This window comes from Castor canadensis, chromosome 1, assembly GCF_047511655.1.
Source record: "Castor canadensis chromosome 1, mCasCan1.hap1v2, whole genome shotgun sequence".
NCBI lineage: Eukaryota > Metazoa > Chordata > Mammalia > Rodentia > Castoridae > Castor > Castor canadensis.
In genome coordinates this window covers 189,737,667-189,761,667 of record NC_133386.1, presented here as the reverse complement: position 1 = coordinate 189,761,667, position 24,001 = coordinate 189,737,667, and the positions used below count along the sequence as shown (strand labels likewise).

The 24,001-nt window shown below is 32.8% G+C and overlaps 1 protein-coding gene and 1 pseudogene across 1 annotated transcript; both read right to left on the bottom strand.

The window, feature by feature from the left end:
• Positions 1 to 438: 438 nt before the first annotated feature.
• LOC109676225 (olfactory receptor 4P4-like) lies at positions 439 to 1,365 on the bottom strand. Its single transcript, XM_020152705.1, has one exon. It carries the CDS (start codon positions 1,363 to 1,365, stop codon positions 439 to 441), a length of 927 nt encoding a protein of 308 aa, XP_020008294.1.
• Positions 1,366 to 22,870: 21,505 nt separating this feature from the next.
• On the bottom strand, positions 22,871 to 23,791 carry LOC109676221 (olfactory receptor 4C11-like; annotated as a pseudogene).
• Positions 23,792 to 24,001: the final 210 nt, after the last annotated feature.

The following is a 24,001-nucleotide window of genomic DNA, read 5'->3' as shown; positions in this document are numbered from 1 at the left end:
ATTAAAATGTACAATAGATACGTTTTCAAATTTAATTTTTTTAATTGCAAAGCAAACCTAAAAATGGAAGTGCTTAGGATTTCTCTCCATCTGTGATAGTTATCTCAGTGACAATGCCTATTTCCTATGGTGAAGCACAACTGCCAAACCACATAGCCTTTCAAATTTGCTACAGTAACAAGACAATACTATCCATCATGTTTGGGATCATTAAGTGCAGAATATGCTCCAGAACATCAGAACTGGATATTAACTGATCCATGTCCTCATGTACAGTCTTAGAGAATTAAAGTCACACAGTAAAGGTGGCTGAGATTGGCCTCTCTCCAAGTCTTGCAACTCTCAATGACAGCTTGCCACCTCTCTACCTGCTGCATTTGTTGACATTTCTTCTGTGGACCGAACAAGATTGGCCCAAAGTTTCCAAAACAAGAGGCATCAATTCCTTTCAAACACTTTGTCATAACACCACACTTTCCACATGGCATTTTTCATGTCTGTATTTCTCAGCGTGTAGATGAGAGGGTTGAACAAGGGGGCAATCATGGTGTAAAAGAGAGCAAATACTTTGTCATTACTGACAGATTCAGCAGTGGGAACATAAGTGAAAATGAGGGGCAAGAAAAACATAAACACAACAGTGATGTGAGATCCACAGGTGGAGAGGGCTTTGCGCTGGCCCTCAGATGAGTGAGTCCTCAGTGTAGACAGGATGATGATATAAGAAATTACCAAGGCAACAAAGGTCAAAATGGACATCACCCCTGTGGTTGTAATGACAATAATAACCAAGAGTCTTGTGTCAGTGCAGGCCAGCTTCAGCAAAGGGAATATGTCACAGAAATAGTGGTCTATATGATTGGGGCCACAGAAGGGAAGTTCAATAATGATTAAGACATGTAGAAGTGAATGGATAAAAGCTCCAAACACAGCAGCCACCATGAGAATATAACACACCTGTCTGCTCATGATGACCATGTAGTGAAGGGGTCTACAAATGGCTACATAGCGATCATAGGCCATGACCACCAAAATGAAGATCTCAGTGGCACCAAAAAAGTGTGCATAAAACATCTGGGCCATGCAGCCATTGTAGGAGATGGTGTTCCACTGAACCAATAAATCTATGATCAGATTAGGGGCCACTGTAGAAGTGAAACAGACATCCATGAAGGACAAGTAGCTGAGAAAAAAATACATGGGCTGCTCACTAAGGTGGCTGAGTTTGATGGTGAGAAGAATGACCAGGTTTCCTGAGAGAATCGCAAGATAGCAAAGTGAGAATAGCAGAGAGCAGGAAGCCTTCATATTGTTATTACTAAAAAGTCCCAGGAGGACAAATTCTGTAATGTTTTTATATTCCATTACTACTGTGTGTTTGCTTATTCAAAGGGAGAATAAGCTAAGTATACCAGAAGCACTCGCTTTTTTGAAATTACTCAATTACTTTCAAAGTTAGTTTTGTTCAATAAATATATGTCATTTATTAGGATTCAATCAGCATAAGAGATCTTAGAGATGCTGAAAGTAATAAGATACATGCAACGGCTGCCAGTAGAGGGCAGGCAATTCCTTAGTGCAGATAGATGATAACAGTAAAGCACAGATAGGAAATAATTGGAATTGCAATGGATTCAAAAAGCAGTGCGTAACATGAAAAACATGGTGAAAGAAAAGAGATTTTAGTTCAATTTTGAGGTGCAATATCAGTATTGTAGCTTAAGAATGGGTTTTTCACATCTAGCAACTATGTAACAGCCATAAAGTGAAATTATCCACTCCTTAAAGGGGAATACTACCATAATTCTCAGTCCTTCCTAAATTGCTAAATTCTGAGATTTTGATAGTGTCTATAGAACTATACTTCAATTGAGGTTAATTATTGAACCTCTAGATAACAATCTCAGAAAATATCTTAAGAATATTTTCATAAACGTTTTGAAAAGTGGCAGGAAATAAAAAGTAAACAGCAAATCTTTGGAGAGAAGGTCCATTGTGTGAGTTTACAGCATGATTATGGTTTCCTAGACTTTACCTTATTCTCCAGCTCATTTTCTAATCTCTTCCGGGGTTCTCATCATTTTCACTCTTTAGACACATTTTCTAACATTTCTTTTTATGAAAGCCCACATGTGCAGACATTTCTCTTCACTTCATCTATTTTCCCATCATATCGCTCTAAATCGAACCATTGTTTTTATCCTTACCAAACTCACTGCATGTTCATAAGGTGAAATCCCAAAATACATCACTGAAAAAAAGGAAATACTTATTTTGTGCAAAATATCATTTACACTACATCTCTTACTTCCCTTCTGCAACTAGAAATAACTTAATCAAAATATTTCACACAACGGTTAAACACACACACACACACACACACACACACACACAATATTTGCCAATATATTTATTGGTGAAAATTTGTAGGCATGCTTGTAAAAAATTAGAACAGCAAGAGAATTTTAGCCTTTGTATTATGTGTGTTTCTATGAAAAAGCTATAGGAAAAAAACACATTTGACAGACAGAGATTGTGAGTAGAATTTTGGAGAATTTTATGGACTTGCAATTTGAATCCTAACCATGGACCTCAAGTTAATACCTGGTGCATTGTTTTTCACAGTCTCTGGAAGTGTCACAGAAGGAATAGTTCAATTGAAATGGGGCCAAGCTGTGGTATTATTTTTAAGTAAAACATTAAAAAGTATTTTAACTTTGAGTTATCTAAAACATATCTTAAAGTGAAAACCTCCCCTTAAATATAGAATTTTCTTTAAAGATAGGAAAAGATTAAAACTGGTTTTTATTAAAGATTAAAAGATTGATAAGTAAAGATAATTCTTTATGGTTTATAGCTAGTGAGGACAAATACAGTAAAGAAAACAGTACTTTCAAATTTGATCAGTATATTTAGTAGTTAAAAAAGAAAAATTCTGACAATTGTGGTACAATTTGAAAACCATATTCCAAAATGCAGGAATAATTAATATCCACTTTAGTAAATCCAATTTTATAAAAAAACAATAAAGATAAATACACTTTTTCAGATACTGAAATATATCTTAAACTTAGTGTTAGAAGAGACAGATGTCACAACTCAAAGACAGTAAATAAACAAATGCACAAGAATATTTGAGATGATTCTGCTTCAGTTAACATTACAAAATACTGAACTTACCAATGACTGAGATCAGAAATTTGAATCGCCATTTAATCAAAAAATTATATATTTTACATGACTTAAATGCTCACCTATGTGAAACAAAACCAGAAGAAAATGTTAAGAATTAATTCAATGCATTTATATTTTGGATTGGTGAAATTCTAAAGATAGACAAAACCAAATTCATACAGAAAATATGTAATACATATAAATCTATATGCCAATTTTCATGTGAAAATTTAGAGTAGCAAGATGAAAACAGATATTTATAGATGTCACAGGTATAAAATAAATATAACTCATTGATTGTTTTTGTAAAAGAGCAAAACAGTAAAACAGGAAACATACAAAAAGGAAATTACAACTGGCTAATAGCATATATATAAAATTCCTCAAGCACATTATAATCAAGAAAGTGCAAATTAAGTGATAATGACATAGTTGTCACACTGATCAGCTTGGTAAAAATAAAATTTTTAAAGTTTCCCCATGTTAAATGTAAAATTTGATAATGGTGTAGGAAATATGCATTTGACCTAGTGAGATCACTGCTTGAAACATACACAAGAACACTCTTTGCAGGCTTATTCATATATGAAAACAGAAAATAACCTGAGTACCCAACAATATGAAAGTGCTATTTTCTGAGCATTATATTCCACAAATTACCAAAAATTTCAAATAAAACAAATCAGATCCATTCCTTTCCTCCACAACTCCACAGGACATCTTCGATATAAGGAAATGGAAAATATTTATATCACCATCTACATTTACCCCAATGTTTTCACTTTTCCACCTATATCTGGATTTGCTTTTTACGTAGAATTCTCATTCTACTTTAAAATCTTGATAGGATTTGAATATGTTACATAATCTCTTAAATCTAATAGCTGACATTTTGGATTCAATTTATAATTTTCTCTTGTTAAGGGGCTCTGTTGGATTTTTTCTTGTTTTGTTTTATTTTGTTAAACTAACACTAGTCTTCTTGTGGTTTTAAAAGAGGGACAAAATAAATTTGCAACAGATAAGAGAGGATGCTGAATTCTCAGCATATGTCATACAAAAGTTTAGCATCCTCTGACATGGGCACTGTAGAAATGCCCCCATGTTTAAAACACAACTGGTGGAACAAGTTCACCAACAAAATCTACATTAGACAGCATACCGGAAGGTCCAGTCAGGACACAAATGTTCATCTTGCCTCAACACAGCCTATAAAAAGGAATTAATTTAAAAAGGAAAAATACAGAACTTCTGATTTTCATGGTCACCTGGATTTCCTTACTCTCACGGTAATTGTACTCTTTGGAACGGAGTGTTATCTTTAATTAATAAAACACAGTTGGTAGTTGTACCCTTAAGGCAGTCAGACTATCACTGTGGGTGAGTGTGCTGTTAACATAGACTAGATGATTTCTTTAATTGCTGAATAATCTTAGGCAACCTGTGGAACTCTCTGAGCCTTGGTATACTCATAGGTAAAACAGCTATGATAGTTACTAACACATAGGATTCTTGTGAAATTGACTAAAAATATTCATATCAAGCAGCTACAAATAGATACATTCATCTAATATATTGCAAGAATTAATTAAAATTAAGTTTTATTATTAATTTAAAAGGAACCAATATTCTGAAAATTTGTATGACTTTTGTAGGACGAGGGAAAGGGAGGATAATTTTCTTTAATGAGATTATCATGCCACCAAATACAGGATTTTATACAACTTATAAATTATTTTCACAATGACTCTTTAGTGAAATCCCCAAATTAATCACTAGGTATTGGATAAAAGAATTTCCTATTTCAGAGATGGAAGAACTAAAATCAAGGTAATAAATTCATTCAAAATACTTCCGATGTAATACCTAGGAGGAAAAATATCTCTCTTTTATAATTAGGAATGATTAAATCAAACATTTCCAGAAAATATTCCTTTCATTTCTATATTGTACTTCAGTAATTTATTTATTTTGTTATTTTATAATCTGAACTTCAACTAGAGCAACTGAAAATTTCTTCTCTTTATTTTGAAATCTTATAGAATCTATGATACAAAGGAACACCTTGTATGTGATACAGGAAAGCTCCTCCCAAATTCTTTGGACACCTATTTATTCTTAAATAATTAAGGATTAAAGTTTGGTATATGGCTCAGTGGTAAAATACTTGCCTAGACGGAGTGAGGCACTGAGTTTAATCCCCAGTACCCCAAGAAATGGAAAAAGGAATTGAGGAAATATGGTATCCAAGAAACCTTCCACTTGTAAGGAGCTATATTTTTAGATAAGTGATCTACAAAACTATTCATCAACTCACGAACCAAAATTATTAATGTCCATTTTTCTCTTGCTATTTTTATTTTGCTCATTACTCATTTCATTATTTGATAGTGTTTTCAAATGCTTATGATTTTTATCATTTCTTTTCTGTCTTAAGAATAGTGAAAACATCCCACAATTTGTCTTTGTCTTGTCTCCCAGCCTCTGCTATTTCATATTTGAAACAAAAACTTCAATCGATTGTTCCCATGCTCATGATCCTTTTAGAGCACATCCATTATCATTGTCTGGTAAAGTACTTACTGTCAAATTATGAATCTAAAGGTTGTAAAAATTTCTTAGAATTGTGAAACATTTTCATTACATGTATTGATTGAAAAAATCAATTTTCTTAGAAAATTAGAAGTAACAATGTTTGATTCTATGACTACTCAAAATGTTGACTTTTACATATACTTAATCATGCATCAAAAAATGAAAGAAAAGAAAGAAAAATGTAGAAAAATGAAAGAACAAGAACTCACATATTTTGTTGCAATCAATTCCAATCAGCACATGAAGTGATATTGTTATTTCTTGTATCCATGACAAAAAAAATATTTTCTAACCCCAAATAATGAGTAGATAATAAAGAGGAAAAAATTAAAAAGTTTTTATCCTTTGTGTCTAGGATTCAAATTATATTTAAAATAAATGTTTCTTAAAAACTCAATGCTATTCAGAAGGAGAATGACTACTGCATCACAAAATGTCAGGGAAAATGTCAGAGGCATCTGCTCCTTCTGCTTGTGTCTTTCTTTCTTCTGTGTAATCATAAGTATCCATGTCCACTTCCATAAATGAACAAGGTCCAGAGTCCTGGAAAACCTGGTTGTGGAGTTCACAGGAGTATTTAAAGCCACTAGAGGGACCTGGTTAAAGCCCAATGACAAGCCCTGTCGTAATTCTTGGACAAATTTCGCAAAAATAAACTCTCATGACGTTAACTTGTTATTTTTGGCTTTTCAAATGTATGATGTTACCATATTAAATTGCTTTCAATATATGATGTTAAATATTGTGGGTGGGTTAACAGTTATCAAAAGTTTAAAAAGTAGTCTTATTGATGTTTAATCAGGAAATCCTTATGTGTACATTATAGACACTGAAAATCATCTGCTTCATTAGTAAGGCTAATCATTTATTCATATTCAAAGTACTTGGCTTTTTCTTAACATAATTAAGCCAAACTTTAAATCTTTCCATGGTCTTTCTTGTAACATTAATCCATAAGCCAGATCTTCTTGCAGCATTTTCAGTACCAAATTTCTCTATATCACTTGTCTCTCCTTTCATAGTCTGATTTATTATTTCATTTTATTTTAATAATAGTGTTCATCTCTAATGTTCTCAATAGACTATTTACTAAGTGAAATTAGCATCAAGTGTAGTAGTGATCATTTTTAACATTCATTACAACATGCTACAAATTGTAGTAAGAACTTTAAAATGGTTTTCAAATTTTATGCACGTATTTATAATTTAATAAATTATGTGGTACTATTACTATTTTCATAGAGGTAAAAGAGGTAATTTGTAAGGTTGTCAGCTTGTAACAAAAACATAAGAACTTGACTTCTGCTAAGATTCTCCACTAACACCACAATGACTATAAACACTATGACCATACATTATGCACAGTAGTCACAAAAGAAGTATTTACAAATTACAAATACTAAATGTGATGATGAAATAATATGTTGGACATTTCAAAGTCATGTTTAAATTTTAAATTGTATTGCTAGGAGTCAAACTAAGAGTCAAAATGGTTCCCTAGCAATGAACATTTAAGGAACAAATTTTCCTCCAAATTATATAGTCAATTCATAGTGAAATTCAATAACAACAACAAAATCATTCTTAGTACCTCTTCACAGTTCTAATAATTTGTAGATGACTAACACATATTTAAATGGTAAAATATAACATGCTGACACTGATCCTCAAATCAGCCCTTAAATTTTTCTCAAGATAATAAATATCTTAATCTAACTTAGTGTTTGACAACCTTAGACACATAGAGATTAACCAATTTATAAAATCCAGATTCCTTACATCAGTTATCATTAGTTTGCTATGAGAGACCTCCATTTAAAACCAAGACTTAACCTCACCAGGGTGAAAACAAGATGTAAATGTACAACTAACAAACAAAGACCTAAATTAGATACAAAATAACATAGAACATCAGCTGTTGAGGCCAAGCACAAGCATAGAATACTCTTTTAGGATCAATAGTTATGGATCACATATCTCTCTGGGTTCTTTAAAAGTAAGTATTGGAGAGGGTTACTCCTGAGCTTATTGTGGAGTTAAATGTTTTCCATATTATTGCTCAAATGTGAATTCTTCTTATCTACTGAGTGCATGCACTATAATAAAAATTAATGAAAGCCATATGTATTTACAGCAGTGTAGTAAATATATTAATATGATAATCAATTTTCATAACAACCCATGGGTTATTTTTTTCTCAGTTGGTAAGTAGATGATAAAGCAAGTATGCAGAATGCCAAGAAACATGCACAAGGTAAGAGTAGTTATATGTAGAAGAACCAATTTATACTTTCATCTATATGATCCTCAAACTTGTATACTATACCATGGTTGCAGATATTTCCATTAGTTTTCAGGAGAATTATTAGCCCATTATTTGTAATTATTTGAAGAAGCAACAACTAGGCTGAGGTACAGGGAAAGATGAAGGAGTCCTTCCAAGAATGAAGCAATATTCATTTTCTTAATACTTGGGAATTAAAATGAATTGTTAATGTCTACGTGTCTGTTGACAAATTGCCTCATATATAGTGGTATCCAATGTAGCGTCAAAGCAAATAAAATTATCAAGCTCACGTCAAATTTAGATTACCAATTGAACATGATAACATGACAAAATCAGTATATAGGCTAAGGCTAAGAAGTTGAAAGACAATATTTGTTAAAGTTTGAGGAACAAAAATAGAATAAAAATAAGCAATAAATATAAATATATAATAAATATACAAATATATAAAATATATAAATATTGTTTTCTACCTATTGTCATTTGTATACCACCTGTCTGCTTCAGGAACTTTAACTTGTCTGCTCTTACATTGCTAGTAAAATAAATGTAAAAAACAGGTATAAAATTGCTAATTTTAACCATCTGCTAAGTTTGTGGACGGATTAAATCAGCAAATGTCTGCAAAGTATCTAGACCACAATAAGTGTTAAATAACTTCATTTAATACTGTCATTGTTCTTATAATCATAACTATTAGTCTTAGAGATAATCTCTTAATCCATAAAATGGATGAAATAAAACCAACCACACAGGTTATTAAAACTACTGAAAGCAGCACATGTACAAAGTACTTGGTACCATTACAAATGTAGAACAAACTTATTTTTGACAAACTTATCACACTTAGTCATCAAATATTATGAATCATTCATCAAAATTTTGTGTCATTTCATTACATTTCTGTCACTATTACCCTATCATGTTTAACATCAACTATTAGAAATATTGTAATACCAGAGCACTTTATCCCAGAGTTTCAGTGCTTATTGAACATAATCTGTTTCATCTAAGGCACAAAACATTGTTTAGTGTAGCAGTGTCCACGATTTGCCTGCATTCATATTCTTTGTCATCATCCCACTCATAATTGCAACTGATTTTCATAAGTATCACTTCATGAGAATAAAGTGCCAAATTCTTTAGTTTTACACTAATGGTAATTATTGTAATTACCCACATTCTACCTCCTTTATGGACTTTGCTATCACTATATGTGCAATCTATGACTCTGTTTAGGCTCTATAGCATGTCATATAATTAAGCATACTCAGGTGACCTCCTGCTTTGTGTGTGCACAATATTTCACGCTCTGCAGAATCTTCAAAAAAAAGGAAGTCTGAGACATTTTCAAAATGTCAGAAATGCTTTAACCTTATCAAAAATTCTCATGATTTCATACCTCAATGGAACTACAAATTATTATTTGTTAGAATGCATACATCAAGTAAATTTAACATTGTATTAAATTTTTCAAGTAATTAACTTTCAAATGAAGTCAATGGAGAATAGGAACGATTTGACAGAGCTTGTTCTTTTGGAGCTTACAGAGAATCCAAAGATGCAGAAAATCATATTTGCTATGTTTTTGGTGATCTACATCATCTCTATTACAGGAAATGTGCTCATCTTTGTCACAATCACTGGCAGCCCATTGTCGGGGTGCCCTATGTACTATTTCCTGGCCTATATCTCCTTTATTAATGCCTGTTACTTCTCTGTCAGCACCCCTAAACTGATTATTGATTCACTCTATAAAAAGAAGACAATCTTCAATGGATGTATGTCACAAGTCTTTGGGGAATCATTCCTGTGGTTGTACTGAGGTCATCTTGCTTACTGTAATGGCCTATGACCACTATGTGGCCATTTGCAAGTCCCTGCACTATACAATCTTCATGAAACTGCAAGTATGTAGTCTGCTAATGGGAGTGTCGTGGATGGGAGGTTGTCTTCATGGAACCATAAAAATCCTGTTTATCTTCCTATTACCCTTCTGTGTCCTGAATGTCATAGATCACTTTATGTGTGATCTGAGCCCTAATAGTTAATGCTTTTGTGAATCAACTTTTTAACATAAACATTTTAGATCTCAAGAGATGTTTATGTGGTGATGGACACTGGGCAATTGGTGTAGGACCATATTTTGATTATAATTCTCAAGTCTAGAATTACTGGAATGTACCAGAGAAGCAGAAATGAAAAGAAGATGTGGTTTTAGAAGATTAATATTCATCAGTAACTGACTTCTTTCATTTTCCTTTCATTCCTGTTGAAGTAATGATTATTTGTGTTTGAAATGCTCCTTCTTTAATACATCTCTTTTCCCAACTGTAAAAAGAAATATCATGAATATCATTAATTGAAAAGCAATTAATCAAAACTTTCTTATCAAGATGTTGTTTGATGGTGCTTGCACTCTATGCAAGGGAAAGTATACATTGATAAGTTATGTATTTAAAAAATATATGGAAGAATCATGACACCTATTGTCTTACCCCATATCCAATTCGTAATACAAACAAACCATCTTGAATGTATTCAGTTGACAAAAATGAATATTTAGGTTAACATAAATTTATAGAACATACACATACTTTTCTCTCCTTTGGTAAAATTTCATCTCAGTAGAACTGAATACCCCTTCTTCCATATCAAACCTAATTTTGGGAAAGTACATGATGAAGTTAAATATTTGAGAATCCAATATAAAATATAAAAGTCTGCATTTTATGAACTTGGATATAGTTTTTAAACTACAAGAGAACTGAATCTAAATTTAACGATTATTTTTGCATTCTATACAGAATCTATTTAGTTATCTACAATATGCTTCCAAGTAGGAAAGAAAAGAAATAATTTCCAAATCAATAAATATTAATTAAAGTCCATTAAAATAAACATAGGTTAAAGAGGCAATGGACACATAAGAGAATTAAGTGCATATGGTAGTATCCTCATGATGGAAGTAAAATAGAATCAAAGATTAAAATTACACATATATAGATCTCCAACTATATTGTGTAATCTCCATCTTCCAAGAAGGACTTCCTATTTCTAGCTGCTTTAGTCATCTGTGGTAAGTTTAAGATTTCAACTGGGAAACATTCCCTAGGTGCTTTTCAATAATTGTCCATGATACACAATCATTACTGCTTTTTAAAGGCTTTTCATAACTCATATAATATTATGTATTTTTGCTTACATATAAGAATATGTTCACTTTGATTTGGTTCATTCCTGAATTAAAAGTATCATAAAATTATGTGTTAGAAAGATGTTATTCTTCAGGTTCCAACCCAATGATTTATGTAATACAGGTGCCCAGTAAATACTTTTAAATTAAGCATTCCTCACTACTTCCAAATTATAGTATTTATCTCATTGTTTTGGTACTATACAGACTTAAAAATACATTATTAATTACTATGGCTATCTATCCAGTGTGGCAGAGACAGGAACATGATTTCAATTTATAAATCCAGAAACAAAGCAACAAAACAAAAACCTTAGATCAATTTTTAATAATTTAGCAAATTATTTCCACAATGTGAAGTATATGATTTTGTATGCTAAAGATCACCACACTGTCATATATGACACTGGAGGTATAAAACCCATAAAATAATCTTCTTAAATCATTCAGGTTGTTATTAGTTTTATTTTGTTTATCACAAATCTTTGCCCATTGGGGTAAAAAGAAAGACTTTGAACATCTCCCTGGCATTAATTCACATTTTATGTATGTACCTACATACAGTGCTATGACCATTTTCTTTTCCAAAGGACTGTTAAAACCTTATTAGGTACTCAAAGAAACATGACACTAAAATGGACTATGGTTGTCTAAAGACAATGGCACTAGATATGGCACATCATCTAAGAACTAATGTAATGATCTCTACTCTTTAAACAGTATTTGCAAAATACATAATGAGAAAATTGTCATAATAGTTAATATTTTGGTGTGTTGGGGAACAGATAAGTGCAGAAAATAGTGAGGGAGCAAAGAGTAGAAGATGAAGTTGGAATGTCGGGATCATGTGGTTTCTTCCATGCTTCATGGGGCATTACAGAGGCCACAGTGAGAAATATTCCTGTTCATTAAGGACTCTCTCTACTACTACCCAATATTCTCAATTCAGAGCTCTATCTTTGGAGAATTCTATGTATAGTTTACCACTTTCTGTGGGAAGGTTAACATGCTCCATATAGTTTATCCCAAAAGGTACATATTAGTTAATGATATAACCTACCTTCACTTTATAAAACTGAATGAATACCGTGATTCTTGCTATATGATCAAGAGATACCATGGAGGCAAGCCTGACATAACAACCAGAGGTACTCACCAAATTCAATATAATTACAAAAACATAGTAAATCTAATTTCCCCAAATATCAGGAAATTAATATTCAATTATTCTTATTTCCAAATTTTCAAGACAAAGAAGGAGAATTGTGAATGACCAAGAGAGAACAGAATGACATACAGAGGAAGTGTGGACAAGAGCAAAAACAAAGGAAATGGGAAGTTGTTTAACAACAAATATTTTTCAGGAAATCCCTTCCTCTGTATACTTCTCATTGTACCCATCTCTTTACATATACAATGTTTAAACTCCAAACCACTATCATTTTTGCTCTGAATTTTCTGAAAACTAATGACTCAATATTTCAAAATAAAGTTTAGAATTGCATCAACTGTATATTTTATTCTTACAATACCATTTAGGAAATAAATAAGCAGTAATTCTATGCTTTGATATGTAATATTATGTTCAAAGCTATTACTTAGATATGGACAAGATCACATTCCCCAGAAGCCTTGTAAAAATCATGATCTCAATTAACTTTTTTCTCTAATTTCTACTCAGGTATAAGTTCTTCTAATTGTATAGTATACATAGCACCTAATGGGAAATAATCCTGCAGTTATCTAATTCAAAAACATTAGTGCACTTTTCTACTCTCTCTCAGCTAAATAATCAACATTAGTTCCTAAGTAACTACTGCATTCTTCTCTCTCCGCAATTCAGTCATTACATTCATATCCCTGACGCTCATAAAATGCTATGTGAGGTCAAAACATCATTTTTCCCTAATACTTATTTTTCATTAATTTATTTCCCATATTAACAGTAATCTCAAAAGCAATTCATTTCAATTCCTTTCTGAGAGTATTGTGTACAGTTAGTCATCATACATGAGTTATAGAAATAAAGTAGAAAATTATAATATATTATTTTGTAGTGATGCAATTTGTGACTTACCTGTTAGAAGACTCTCAGAATTGATGACATATATGTCTGTCTCTTTATGATAGCATTCTTGTCACAGAACACTAAATGCTATCACTCTCTATATTCCATGGAGAATATTTTGAGACATAACGATGCAAGATATTGGCATCCTAGTAAGTCTTATTCCCCAATGCTTCCCCTTCATTGTGAGTCATCACCATTGTAACTGTAAAATTTAACTTCAGTTTTTTTTTTAATTTAGAGTACAAGAATAGTAATTTACTCTTTTTCAGAACAATTAAGCACACTATCAATGTTTCTAAGATGTTATTGATTCTGTCTAATGAAAGACATTAGGGAAAAAAGAGGAAAATTACAAATGGATAATGAAGAGTTGTAGAAAACAGGAATAAAAATACCATCATTGTAAACAAGGAAATGGATAATTCAGGACATAACTCTGCCCAGTGTCCTACATGGCCTATCCTGCACCAAATGACACAGGTTTCTAAGACTTGTAATTTAATTGCAAGTAAAATCCAGAAAAGGCAATATTATGTTCTGAAACAAGAGGGTTCCTCACTGTGGGTTCTAAACATCCTGCCCTACAGAACTAGAAAGTTATACCAAGTTGTGTGAAGATTAATCAACAACCCAAACATTGGTTGGAAAGTAATTGATGTCATTCAGTTTCTTTCAAATCATTTTCCATTGTTTTGCTAACACATGTTAGTAAGAACACAGTTAATAAGGAGTACATTTCATTGAAATAATTTTATTTTACTCTTTCTTGCCTACGTTCATATTCTATCTTCAATGTTCCTTTACATTGTTATATCTTCATTTTTATAATTGTTCCATGAGTTTCATATTAACAATGACATCACACATGAACATCCTGCTTTGGTTACATATTTACTGAGTTCAGCAACAAGATCTGTATTAATGACATTTTTTTCATGGTTTTTACTCTTTTCACACATTTTCCTTACACTAACCCAAGTTGAAAACCAAGGAATTCTAGAAAGTGATGATGGTGAAAGACATTACTAATGGCTGAGTAATGGTGTCTTGGGTTCAGGAGCTTAGAATTTATAGTAACTCAACATGGTCAGGTTCAATTTCAATAAGCCATGGAATGGATCATTGAAAATGTTTGTTAAGCATTGTAATTATTTTAAAGTTTTTATTTCAAGACAGGTCCATAGAACTAATTTTGGTGATTGTTACTTTTAAGCCATAGTTTAAATCCTGATATTGTATAAACTAATTGTAATAATAGTTGGAGAAATTATAGAAAAAGTCAAGTAACTACAAATTAAGGTTACAAAGAATACCAGAAAAAGAAAAGTGACACTAGGAAGATGACAACTATGGAACTCTCAGGCCACTTCCATCCACAAAAATGAGGATTGTATAAGTGTGCATACAATAAAATGTCTTCATGAGAATATCACAATCCATTTGAGAAGTTCTAGCATCTCTAAAGAAATATGAGTCGACAATGCCTCTGTTGAAATGAGTAAGAAAATTCATTTCATTTTGCCCTTGACTCCCCTTTCCTCATGCTTGTATATCATTACTAGGATTTAAGCTGTTAGTGTTTGGAATTTTGGTCATTCTAATAGAGGTGTAATGGCACTTTCACTGTTATTTAATTTTGGAACTTACAAGTGATATACAGATTTGAGCATATTGTCATGTGCCTATTGTCTCACTATATATTTCCCATGAATTTTACTTTGTTTTGTATAACTGGCCTCTCGCTACTGTTTTCTGAAAGTGTATATACAAAAAATGATGGAATTTAGAGAGGAAAGAAAAAGAAGAACTTAAGAGAGAAAATAAATTAGATTAAGCTTTCAGTGATCAAATTATACATGCAAAAATTATACTTATGAAATTTCAATATTAACAGATTTTTAAAGGTTCTCTCTACCATCTCCTCCTATTATTCTAAAGGAATAAAGAATTGAGAAGTAACTGTGTGAGTTTCAGGTCTTTGTGGAATACATTATACTGGGTGAGATGATATTAAATATATGTAAGTGATATTCTGGAGTTTCCTCATGACTCTTTTCAAACATTCAATAAGTATGAAAGGCTAATTTTAATTAATACATATCTGTCCTAATTTTAATTACCTCCTTCTCATTTTCTTACCAGATGAAATCTCCTTTCTCTCTCCTCTCTTGTCTACGTAGAGCTATTAAATCCAGTGATGCAAATAGTAAATATACTGGGACATGTTTCCTAAGGATTACCTTTTCTCATTTTTAAGTATTACTAATGCATTAACATTCTCTCAGGTTTCATATTTGTCAAGGGTGTTGGCTGCAGGTGGAAAAAAGGAAGTTGGATAACAGGTACTAAACACATACTTATAAGTCCTGGTATTAAACAGCAAACTAGGTGTTTAACAATTCACAATATTCCATTATATATTTTATGAAGAACTGAAAGAGAGGAGCTTGAGATTCCAAACAAAAAGAAGTAGTTAGAGGGAAATACTAATTGCCCTGGTTTGATCCATCCACACTGCATGCATGGGTTGAAATAACACAGTGTATTTTAGTACATGTAAAATTAATACATGCATTGTGATCAGATAGAATTCATGGGATTGTTTCTATTTTCTTAAATTTGCTGAGGCTAGATTTGTGTTCTAAGATATGATCAATTTTGGAGAAAGTTCCAAGGGCTTCTGAGAAGAATGTAAATTGTGCAGAAGTTGGATAAAATATTCTGTAGACATCAGGTAAGTACATTTGGTCTATGGTGTGATTTAGTTCTAGAATTTCTTTATTGATTTTTTGTTGGGATGACCTATCTATTGGTTATAGGGAGGTATTAAAGTTTCCCACGACCACTGTGTTAGAGTTGTATATGCTTTTAGGTCCCTCAGGGTATATTTGATGAAATTGGGTACATTGAAATTGGGTGCATATAAGTTGATAATTGTTATTTCCTTTTGTTGTATTTCTCCTTTTATTAGCATGGAGAGTCCTCCTTTATCTCTTTTGATCAATGTAAGATTGAAGTCTACTTTGTCCAAGATAAGTATTGCTACTTCTGCCTGTTTTAGGGGGCAATTGGGTTGGTAAATCTTTTTCAAACCTTTTACCCTAAGCCAGTGTTTATTTCTGTCAATGACATGGGTCTCCTGCAAACAACATATTGTTGAATCTTCCTTTTTAATCCAGTTTGCCAAACAGTGTCTTTTCATGGGGAAGTTAAGTCTGTTAACATTCAGTGTTAATATTGATATGTATGTGATGATTCCTGTCATTTAGTTATTTTTGTTGTTTAAAGGCTTGATTGTTTGCAACTTAATCAATGTTAGTATCTGATTCCTTGTCTTTTCTTCTTCTGTAGGTTGGTACTGCCTATCCTTCCATGGTTTTCTTTGCTTTCATTTTCTGTGTGCACAATTCCTTAAAGAATCTTTTGTAGTGATGGCTTGGTGGTCATATATTGTTTTAGTTTCTGCTTATCCTTGATGACTTTTATTGGTCCATCTATTTTAATGATAGTTTTGGTGGGTACAGTATCTTAGGGTTGAAGTTATTTTCATTCAGTGTCTGGAATATCTCACTCTATGCCGTTCTTGCTTTTAAGGTTTCCATTAAGAAATCTATTGTGATTTTGATGGGTTTACATTTGTATGTTATTTACTTCTTCTCTCTTACAGCCTTCAATATTCTTTCTCTATTCTCTGTGTTCGTTGTTTTAATGATAGTATGTTGTGGGGTAGTTCTATTTTGGACAAGTGTTTTTGGTGTCCTGGAGGCTTCCTGTACCTGAATGGGCATAGCTTTCTTTAGATTTGGAAAATTTTCTGCAATTATTTTGTTGAATATATTACAAGTCCTTATGGCTTACACCTCTGCTCCTTCTTCAATAACCATGATTCACACTCACTGATGGAGCCAGCGATTTATTCCATATTCCTTTTGCAGGTCTTGAGTTGTTTGACTAATAGCTCTTCAGTTTTTCCTTTAATTTCCATTTTATCTTCAAGTTCTGAGATTCTGTCTTCTTCTTGTTCTAGTTTGCTGGAGTGGCCTTTCATTGTGTTTTGTGTTTCTGTTTCTTTCTTTTTTATGAGGTTTTACATATCATGGGTCATTTCCTCTTTAATATTGTCTATTTTCATCTTTAATTCATTTATCTCTCATTTATAGTGTTCTTTGTTTCACTTCGGTGTTTATTTAAACAATATAAGGAAGTACTTTATCAATAGAACCCCAGCAGCTCAGCTACTAAGAGAAAGGATGGACAAATGGGACTACATGAAATTAAAAAGCTTCTATATAATAAAAGAAATGGTCTCTAAACTGAAGTGACCACCCACAGAGTGAGAGAAAATATTTTCCAGCTATATATCAAGGGACTGATAACCAGAATATACAAGGAGCTCAAAAAACTAAACACCCCCAAAACCAATGAACCAATAAAAAAATGGGCAACTGAACAAAACAGAACTTTCTCAAAAGATGAAATTCAAGTGGTCAAAAAACACATGAAAAAATGCTTACTCTCTCTAGTCATAAAGGAATTGCAAATCAAAACCACAGTAAGATTCCACCTCACTCCTGTTAGAATAGCTATCATCAAAAACACCACGAACAATAGGTGATGGTGAGGATGTGGGTAAAAAGAAACCATCATACACTGCTAGTGAGAGTGGAAGCTAGTGCAACCAGTCTGGAAAACAATATGGAAGCATCTTAAAAAACTAAACATAGACCTGCCATATGATACAGCAATCCCACTCCCAGGGATATACCCAAAAGAATGTGACACAGGTTACTCCAGAGGCACCTACACACCCATGCTTATTGTAGCACTATACACAATAGCCAAGTATGGAAAGAGACAAAATGACCCACTACTGATGAATGGATTAAGAAAATGTAGAATTTATACACAATGGAATTTTACTCAGGAAGAAGAATGAAATTGTATCATTTGCAAGTAAATGGATGGAACTGGAGAATATCTTCTTGAGTGAGGTTGGCCAGGCTCAGGAGACTAAAAATTGTATGTTCTCCCTCATATGCAGACTTTAGATCTAGGGCAAATACAGCAATATTGTTGGACTTGGGTCACATGCTAAGGACAGAACACATACGGGAGGAATGGGGATAGGTAGGAAACCCAAAACTTGAAAGTGTTTGATGTTCCCACTGCAGAGGAGCTAATGAAGTAACCTTAAGATGACAGAGGTCAATATGGGAAGGTGACCTGGAAGTAGTGAAGAGGTCAGGTAGAGATGAATCAATTCAAATTGTTAGACAATTGTTCACTGAAGCAATGCTAGGAATTTCTCTGTATAGCTATCCTTATTTCAGCTAGCAAAAATGTTTTGTCTTTTTTATTATTGCTTGTCTACTCTTCAACAAAATTGGAAAAAGGGGCAGAATAGGTTCTGCCTAGAAGTGAGAGGGGTGGGGTGGATAGGGGGTGACGGGGGGAGAAATAGCCCCAATAATGTATGCATATATGAATAAATGAATAAATACACAAAAATAAATAAAGTGAGGCAGAAGGGTGTTTTCCTGGTGCTCTTGCTCTGAAGCCTCTAATAAAGATTTGCTGTCTCTTCTCTTGCTGTTGGTACCAGGAAAAAAACATTAATATATGTTAATTAAAAAGAATGTAATCTCAGAACAGTTGGGTGGAACAAAGATTGTTTACCCATATAATTTGCTTTATAGCACTGGGGAGTGGACTCAGGTCCTTATGCAATCTCCCTCTTGAGCTATGCCACCAGGAGTTTAATTCTTACTTTGCTTTTGAGATAGGGTCTTTCATTTGCCAGTGTTTGTCTTGATTTTGTAATCCTCTTGTTTCCACCTCCAAAGTAGTTGGGATTACAAAATATGCCAGTATGACCTCATTGACCACCTCATTTTGTCCATCTAGTGTATCTCAATTACACATCTTGTAATGATGTCTTAAGAACCCATTTTTGATAGCAAACAGTCTGGGAATCCATGTGAGAGACAGATTTAATTGAATAACAGTTTGGTATTTCTTCAAACTGTATATTGAAAACACTGTGAAAAATGAATATTAACCAATTTTCTTTTGTTACTATCAAAATTAAGTTTGATGATAAATCTTCAAAAGCTATTTCAAGTGAGTAAATAGAAAAAAAGAAGAACGTTACTTTGAACACTGGTTGCCTACCATAAACTATAATTCTAACTAATCTGGAAGCAGAGATTAGGATATCACTGTTCAAGGCCAGCCTGAGCAAATAATTGGCAAACCCTATCCAGAAAAATACCCAACCCAAAATAGGGCTGGCAGAGTGGCTCAAGTGGTTGAGCGAGTGTGCAACCAACACAAGGCTTGAGTTTGAATCCAAATATGAATTTCATTTTTTGATATCATTTAGGATATAAGAAGAATTTTGAGTCCGATCTGCAGACCAAGATCAATGCCCAAGATTTCATATAGTTCCCAAAGTTCAAAATTTATAAAGTGATAACACAAAATTTATACTGATACAGTCTGATTCTAGAACTCAATTTTCTTTTTGTGATACTGGGCATTAAACCCAGGACTTTGCCTTATGCTAAGCAAGAGCTCTGCCACTGAGGACTCTCAGCCCTAGAACTCAAACTCTTAATCACTGTACTCAACCACCTAACTTTACAAGGACAGATCATGATCACTGCCTTCAAAGGTCCTTACAGGAATGCGACTCAAATTATTAAAAAAGCACCTGCACAACCATGTTTATTGCAGCACTATTTACAATAACCAAGCTAGGGAAACAGCCAAGCTTCCTCCCAACTAAGGAATAGATCAAGAAAAGTGTGGTATTTATTCACAATGGAATTTTATTTAGCCACAAAAAAGAATGAAATTTTGTCATTAGCAAGTAAATGGATGGAGCTAGAGAACATCATCTTAAGCCAGGCTCAGAAGGCCAAAATTTGCATGTGCTCCCTCATATGCAGATTACAGACCCCAAACAAATGCAGTAATATTATTGGACATGGGTCACACATGAAGGGAAGAACGTGCATAGGAGAAATAAAGAGAAAAAAGGAACCTAACAGTTGAATCTGGTTGATGTGTCACGTGTTGAGGAGCAAATAAAGTAATCTTAAATTGGCAGAGAACACTATGGAAAGGGAACCAGGAAGTAGTGAAGAGATGTGGTAGAGACAACCCAATGTGCATTGCAATACACGAATGCAAGTGCAATGCTAGGAATCTCTATGTATAGCTATCTTTATAGCTAGCAAAACGCTATGTCTTTCTTACGTTTCTTATGTTTTCTTTTCAACAAAATCGGAGAAGAAGAAGGTGGAACAGGAGGTGGGAGTTGGGTGGAGGTAGCATAAACAATGTATGCACGTAAGTCAATGTAAAAATGATAAAAAAATTAAAGTGCCTTATGTTTAGGCTTTGAAAAGTTTATTTTAAGTAATAGTATAGCATTCAACTTTTGAAAAAATCCTATATTAAATCTTTATTCCACTAGTTTACAGCAAAACAACAAAAAAGACTTTAGTTTATATCTCTAATTTTAGAGTTTTCATCAGGAAAATTTCAGTTTCAAAGAAATGCCTAACTGTATTATTTAATGAAGACATCAATATGATTTCAAAAAGACACTGGACACACTAGAATCTACTTGTTCCTAAAATCTAAGGATCATTAGAATTCATAATTTCTTTTTCTAGATCAATCATATTTGAGGATCATTAAAAAGGATCATTAGAATTCATAATTTCTTTTTCTAGATCAATCATATTTGAGGGTTTTGGTCACTCCAAAATTATATTTTGTATGGTTATATTGAAACTTATTTTTAAAAGGCAATTGTACTTCATTTTCCCAGTTTTATGTCGGCTACAAGTACTTTCAAAATTCACAAGTCCTGACATTTTTCTATTCCTAATTAGCTTCTTATTCTATTACACAGTCTTGATTTATTTCCTGATATTTTGTATTATTTATTTTATTCTATGTTTCCTACTTCAATTTTTCCTCTGAAGTGCAAAGTAACATAAAAGCCTTACTGGGTCTCCATGTGTGTTTGTGCTGGGTAGGAGAAGATTAGACAAATATCTAATGGTTGATGTTTCTATTGTCTATTAAGTGTATGGCTCTTCTCATGCCTAACACCTCAACACTGTGACATCAATGTGAAGAACATGGTTCATTGTGTCCCAGAAAATCAAAATAAATGAAACTACCAAACATTGTTATTTTACCGAATTTGCTCAAAAACCATTTTTGAAAGGATAAATGGCTGGAATTTGTCCTATTCTCCAATTCATTAATGAGAAAAATGGTTAAAAATGAAATGCAATGTACCAGAAATTGTGAAAGACAGCATCTACTTCAGTACACCGAAGTCAATAAACCCCAAAAGATCATGATATATGCCATAGGTTACATGTCTGAAGTGCAGTTATGAATTTGCACTATGAACTCTGGGCATACATTATTTTTTGGCAATTGTAACCTGTGAATCTACATAATCCCATTCATGAGAAAACACAAGTAGAGAGAGAAAGTGGCTTGCCCAGCAAGACTTGCTTTTCTCTAACCTAAGTGCAATTGTCTGATTTTTTTAAGTGTCTATAGTGATTATAACTGTATTTCACTGATATGAACAAACTAAAATATAGTTGATCATATTTCATGTCAAACAAAACTCTACCATTTTTGTTCATTCCAGAATAAATTATATATAGATGTTTGAAATTTTAATATAGTTTTTCAACATCTGTTGTTTTCTCATCCTTTCCATTAGAGACCCCAAATTCTGTCATAATTGTTGTCCTATATGCTATTTACATAGATAAGTAAATATTTTAGGTAATTGCAACAGTTTTCCTTGAAATCTCATAAGTCATATGGAAGTTATATTAATAGCCAAATTAAGCAAAAATCAAGTAAGTTTAAAATATTGCAAGTGGATCTTCTGGTTCAAAATTATTTAATATTCAAATACATGCTTGTGACAAAATGAATAATGCAGTCTTGATGCACTGATTTAGCTCCTTTGCCCCATAATTGAAAAGCACCAAGGTCAATATTTTATTGAAAATGCATTAAAGAAAAAAATGGAAAACTTGTAACTTCACTATATTTATGAATATTTAGCAATTTGGATAGTTGTGATTTCCTACATTACTTTCTTCTTATCAGACAGAATGTTGATATATCATTTATAGGGAATGGTGCCAGACTGGAACTATAAGGAAAAGATAGAGCCAAACTTCAAGTTTCAGGGAAGATACCAGTTGATAACAAGAAGCACAGAAAAAGAGAAAGGGAATCAAATGCATTAGATGAAAGTCTAAAAGTTCAGTCAGGTTTATACCTCAGGAACTTCACAATTGGAAAGAAGAATCTGATGAAGAAAAATGATTGGCAAACATTATTCAGAAATCAATTACACTCTACTTACCTATGACAAAAAAAAACATGCCTTGGAATTCAGAGCATTGATAAATTAGAAAACTGACTCAGTAACTTTTATGTTGCAGTTTGATATACTTATATATTCAAACATGATCATATTTTATATGTGTACTTATTCAGTCATGATTTTAATATGCCACAACTTTCTCATGGCATTTTTCACTTCTACATTTCTCAGTGTGTAAACAAGTGGGTTGAGAAAGTATGTTCCAATTGTATAAAATACTGCTATCTTGTCAATGGGCAAAGTGGTTGGGGGTGGTGTATACATGAATATGCAGGGGCCAAGGAATAAGATAGCTACAATAATGTGAGAAGTGCAAGTAGAGAGAGCTTTTTTCCTCCCTTCTGCACTATGGTTTTTCAATGAATGTAAGATTACAATGTATGAGATCATCAAAACCAAGAAACTACAGGAGCACAGTGTCCCACTGTTAGACACAAACAGCAGGTTCATCACATGTGTGTCCATGCAGGCAAGTTTCAACATGGGCTGCAAATCACAGCAATAATGCTCAATCAAATTGGGTCCACAGAAGGGCAATCTCAAGAGCAGCATAATCTGTATAGTGCCATGTATAAAAGACCCTATCCACGCAAAAAAAATCAAGTTGTTACAGACCTGTTGCCTTATGATGGTCAGGTAGTGCAAGGGCTTACTGATTGCCACATAGCGGTCAACAGCCATGAATACCAACACAAAAATCTCCAAGCTTCCAAATAAATGTAGTGCAAAGATTTGCATCATGCATACATCATAGGAAATTATTTTCTTTGCGGAGAGTGCATCGACAATTACTCTTGGGGCTATGGATGTTGAAAAGCAGGTATCAGCAAAGTACAAATAAAATAAGAACTAGTATATGGAGCTCCCAAGTGTCTTGCTGGACTTGATAGTCACAATTATGAGCATATTCCCCACTACAATTCCTCCATAGAAAACAAAGAAGAAGAAAAATACTAATTTCTCCTTTAGAGGATCTTGTGTCAATTCTAGCAATACAAACTCAGTTACAGTGTTGTTTTGCTGCATCATTTCAGTTCATGTTAGAAAATGACAGGTTGGAAGAAATCTGCAAAGGAGAAAAGATATGAGAATGATAATAAATTTGGTCGTTGAATGTATATTCTCCATTATAAACTGTAATTTTCTAATGAGCAATCATTTACCATTGTCATTATTACCTGAAATCCAATTTATTATTTTTATAATACAATGTAAATAGCACATTAAAATAATGAA

Bases quoted from the DNA above. Each gene is read 5' to 3' on its own strand.
- LOC109676225 (XM_020152705.1), bottom strand. From the start codon at position 1,365: ATGGAATATAAAAACATTACAGAATTTGTCCTCCTGGGACTTTTTAGT.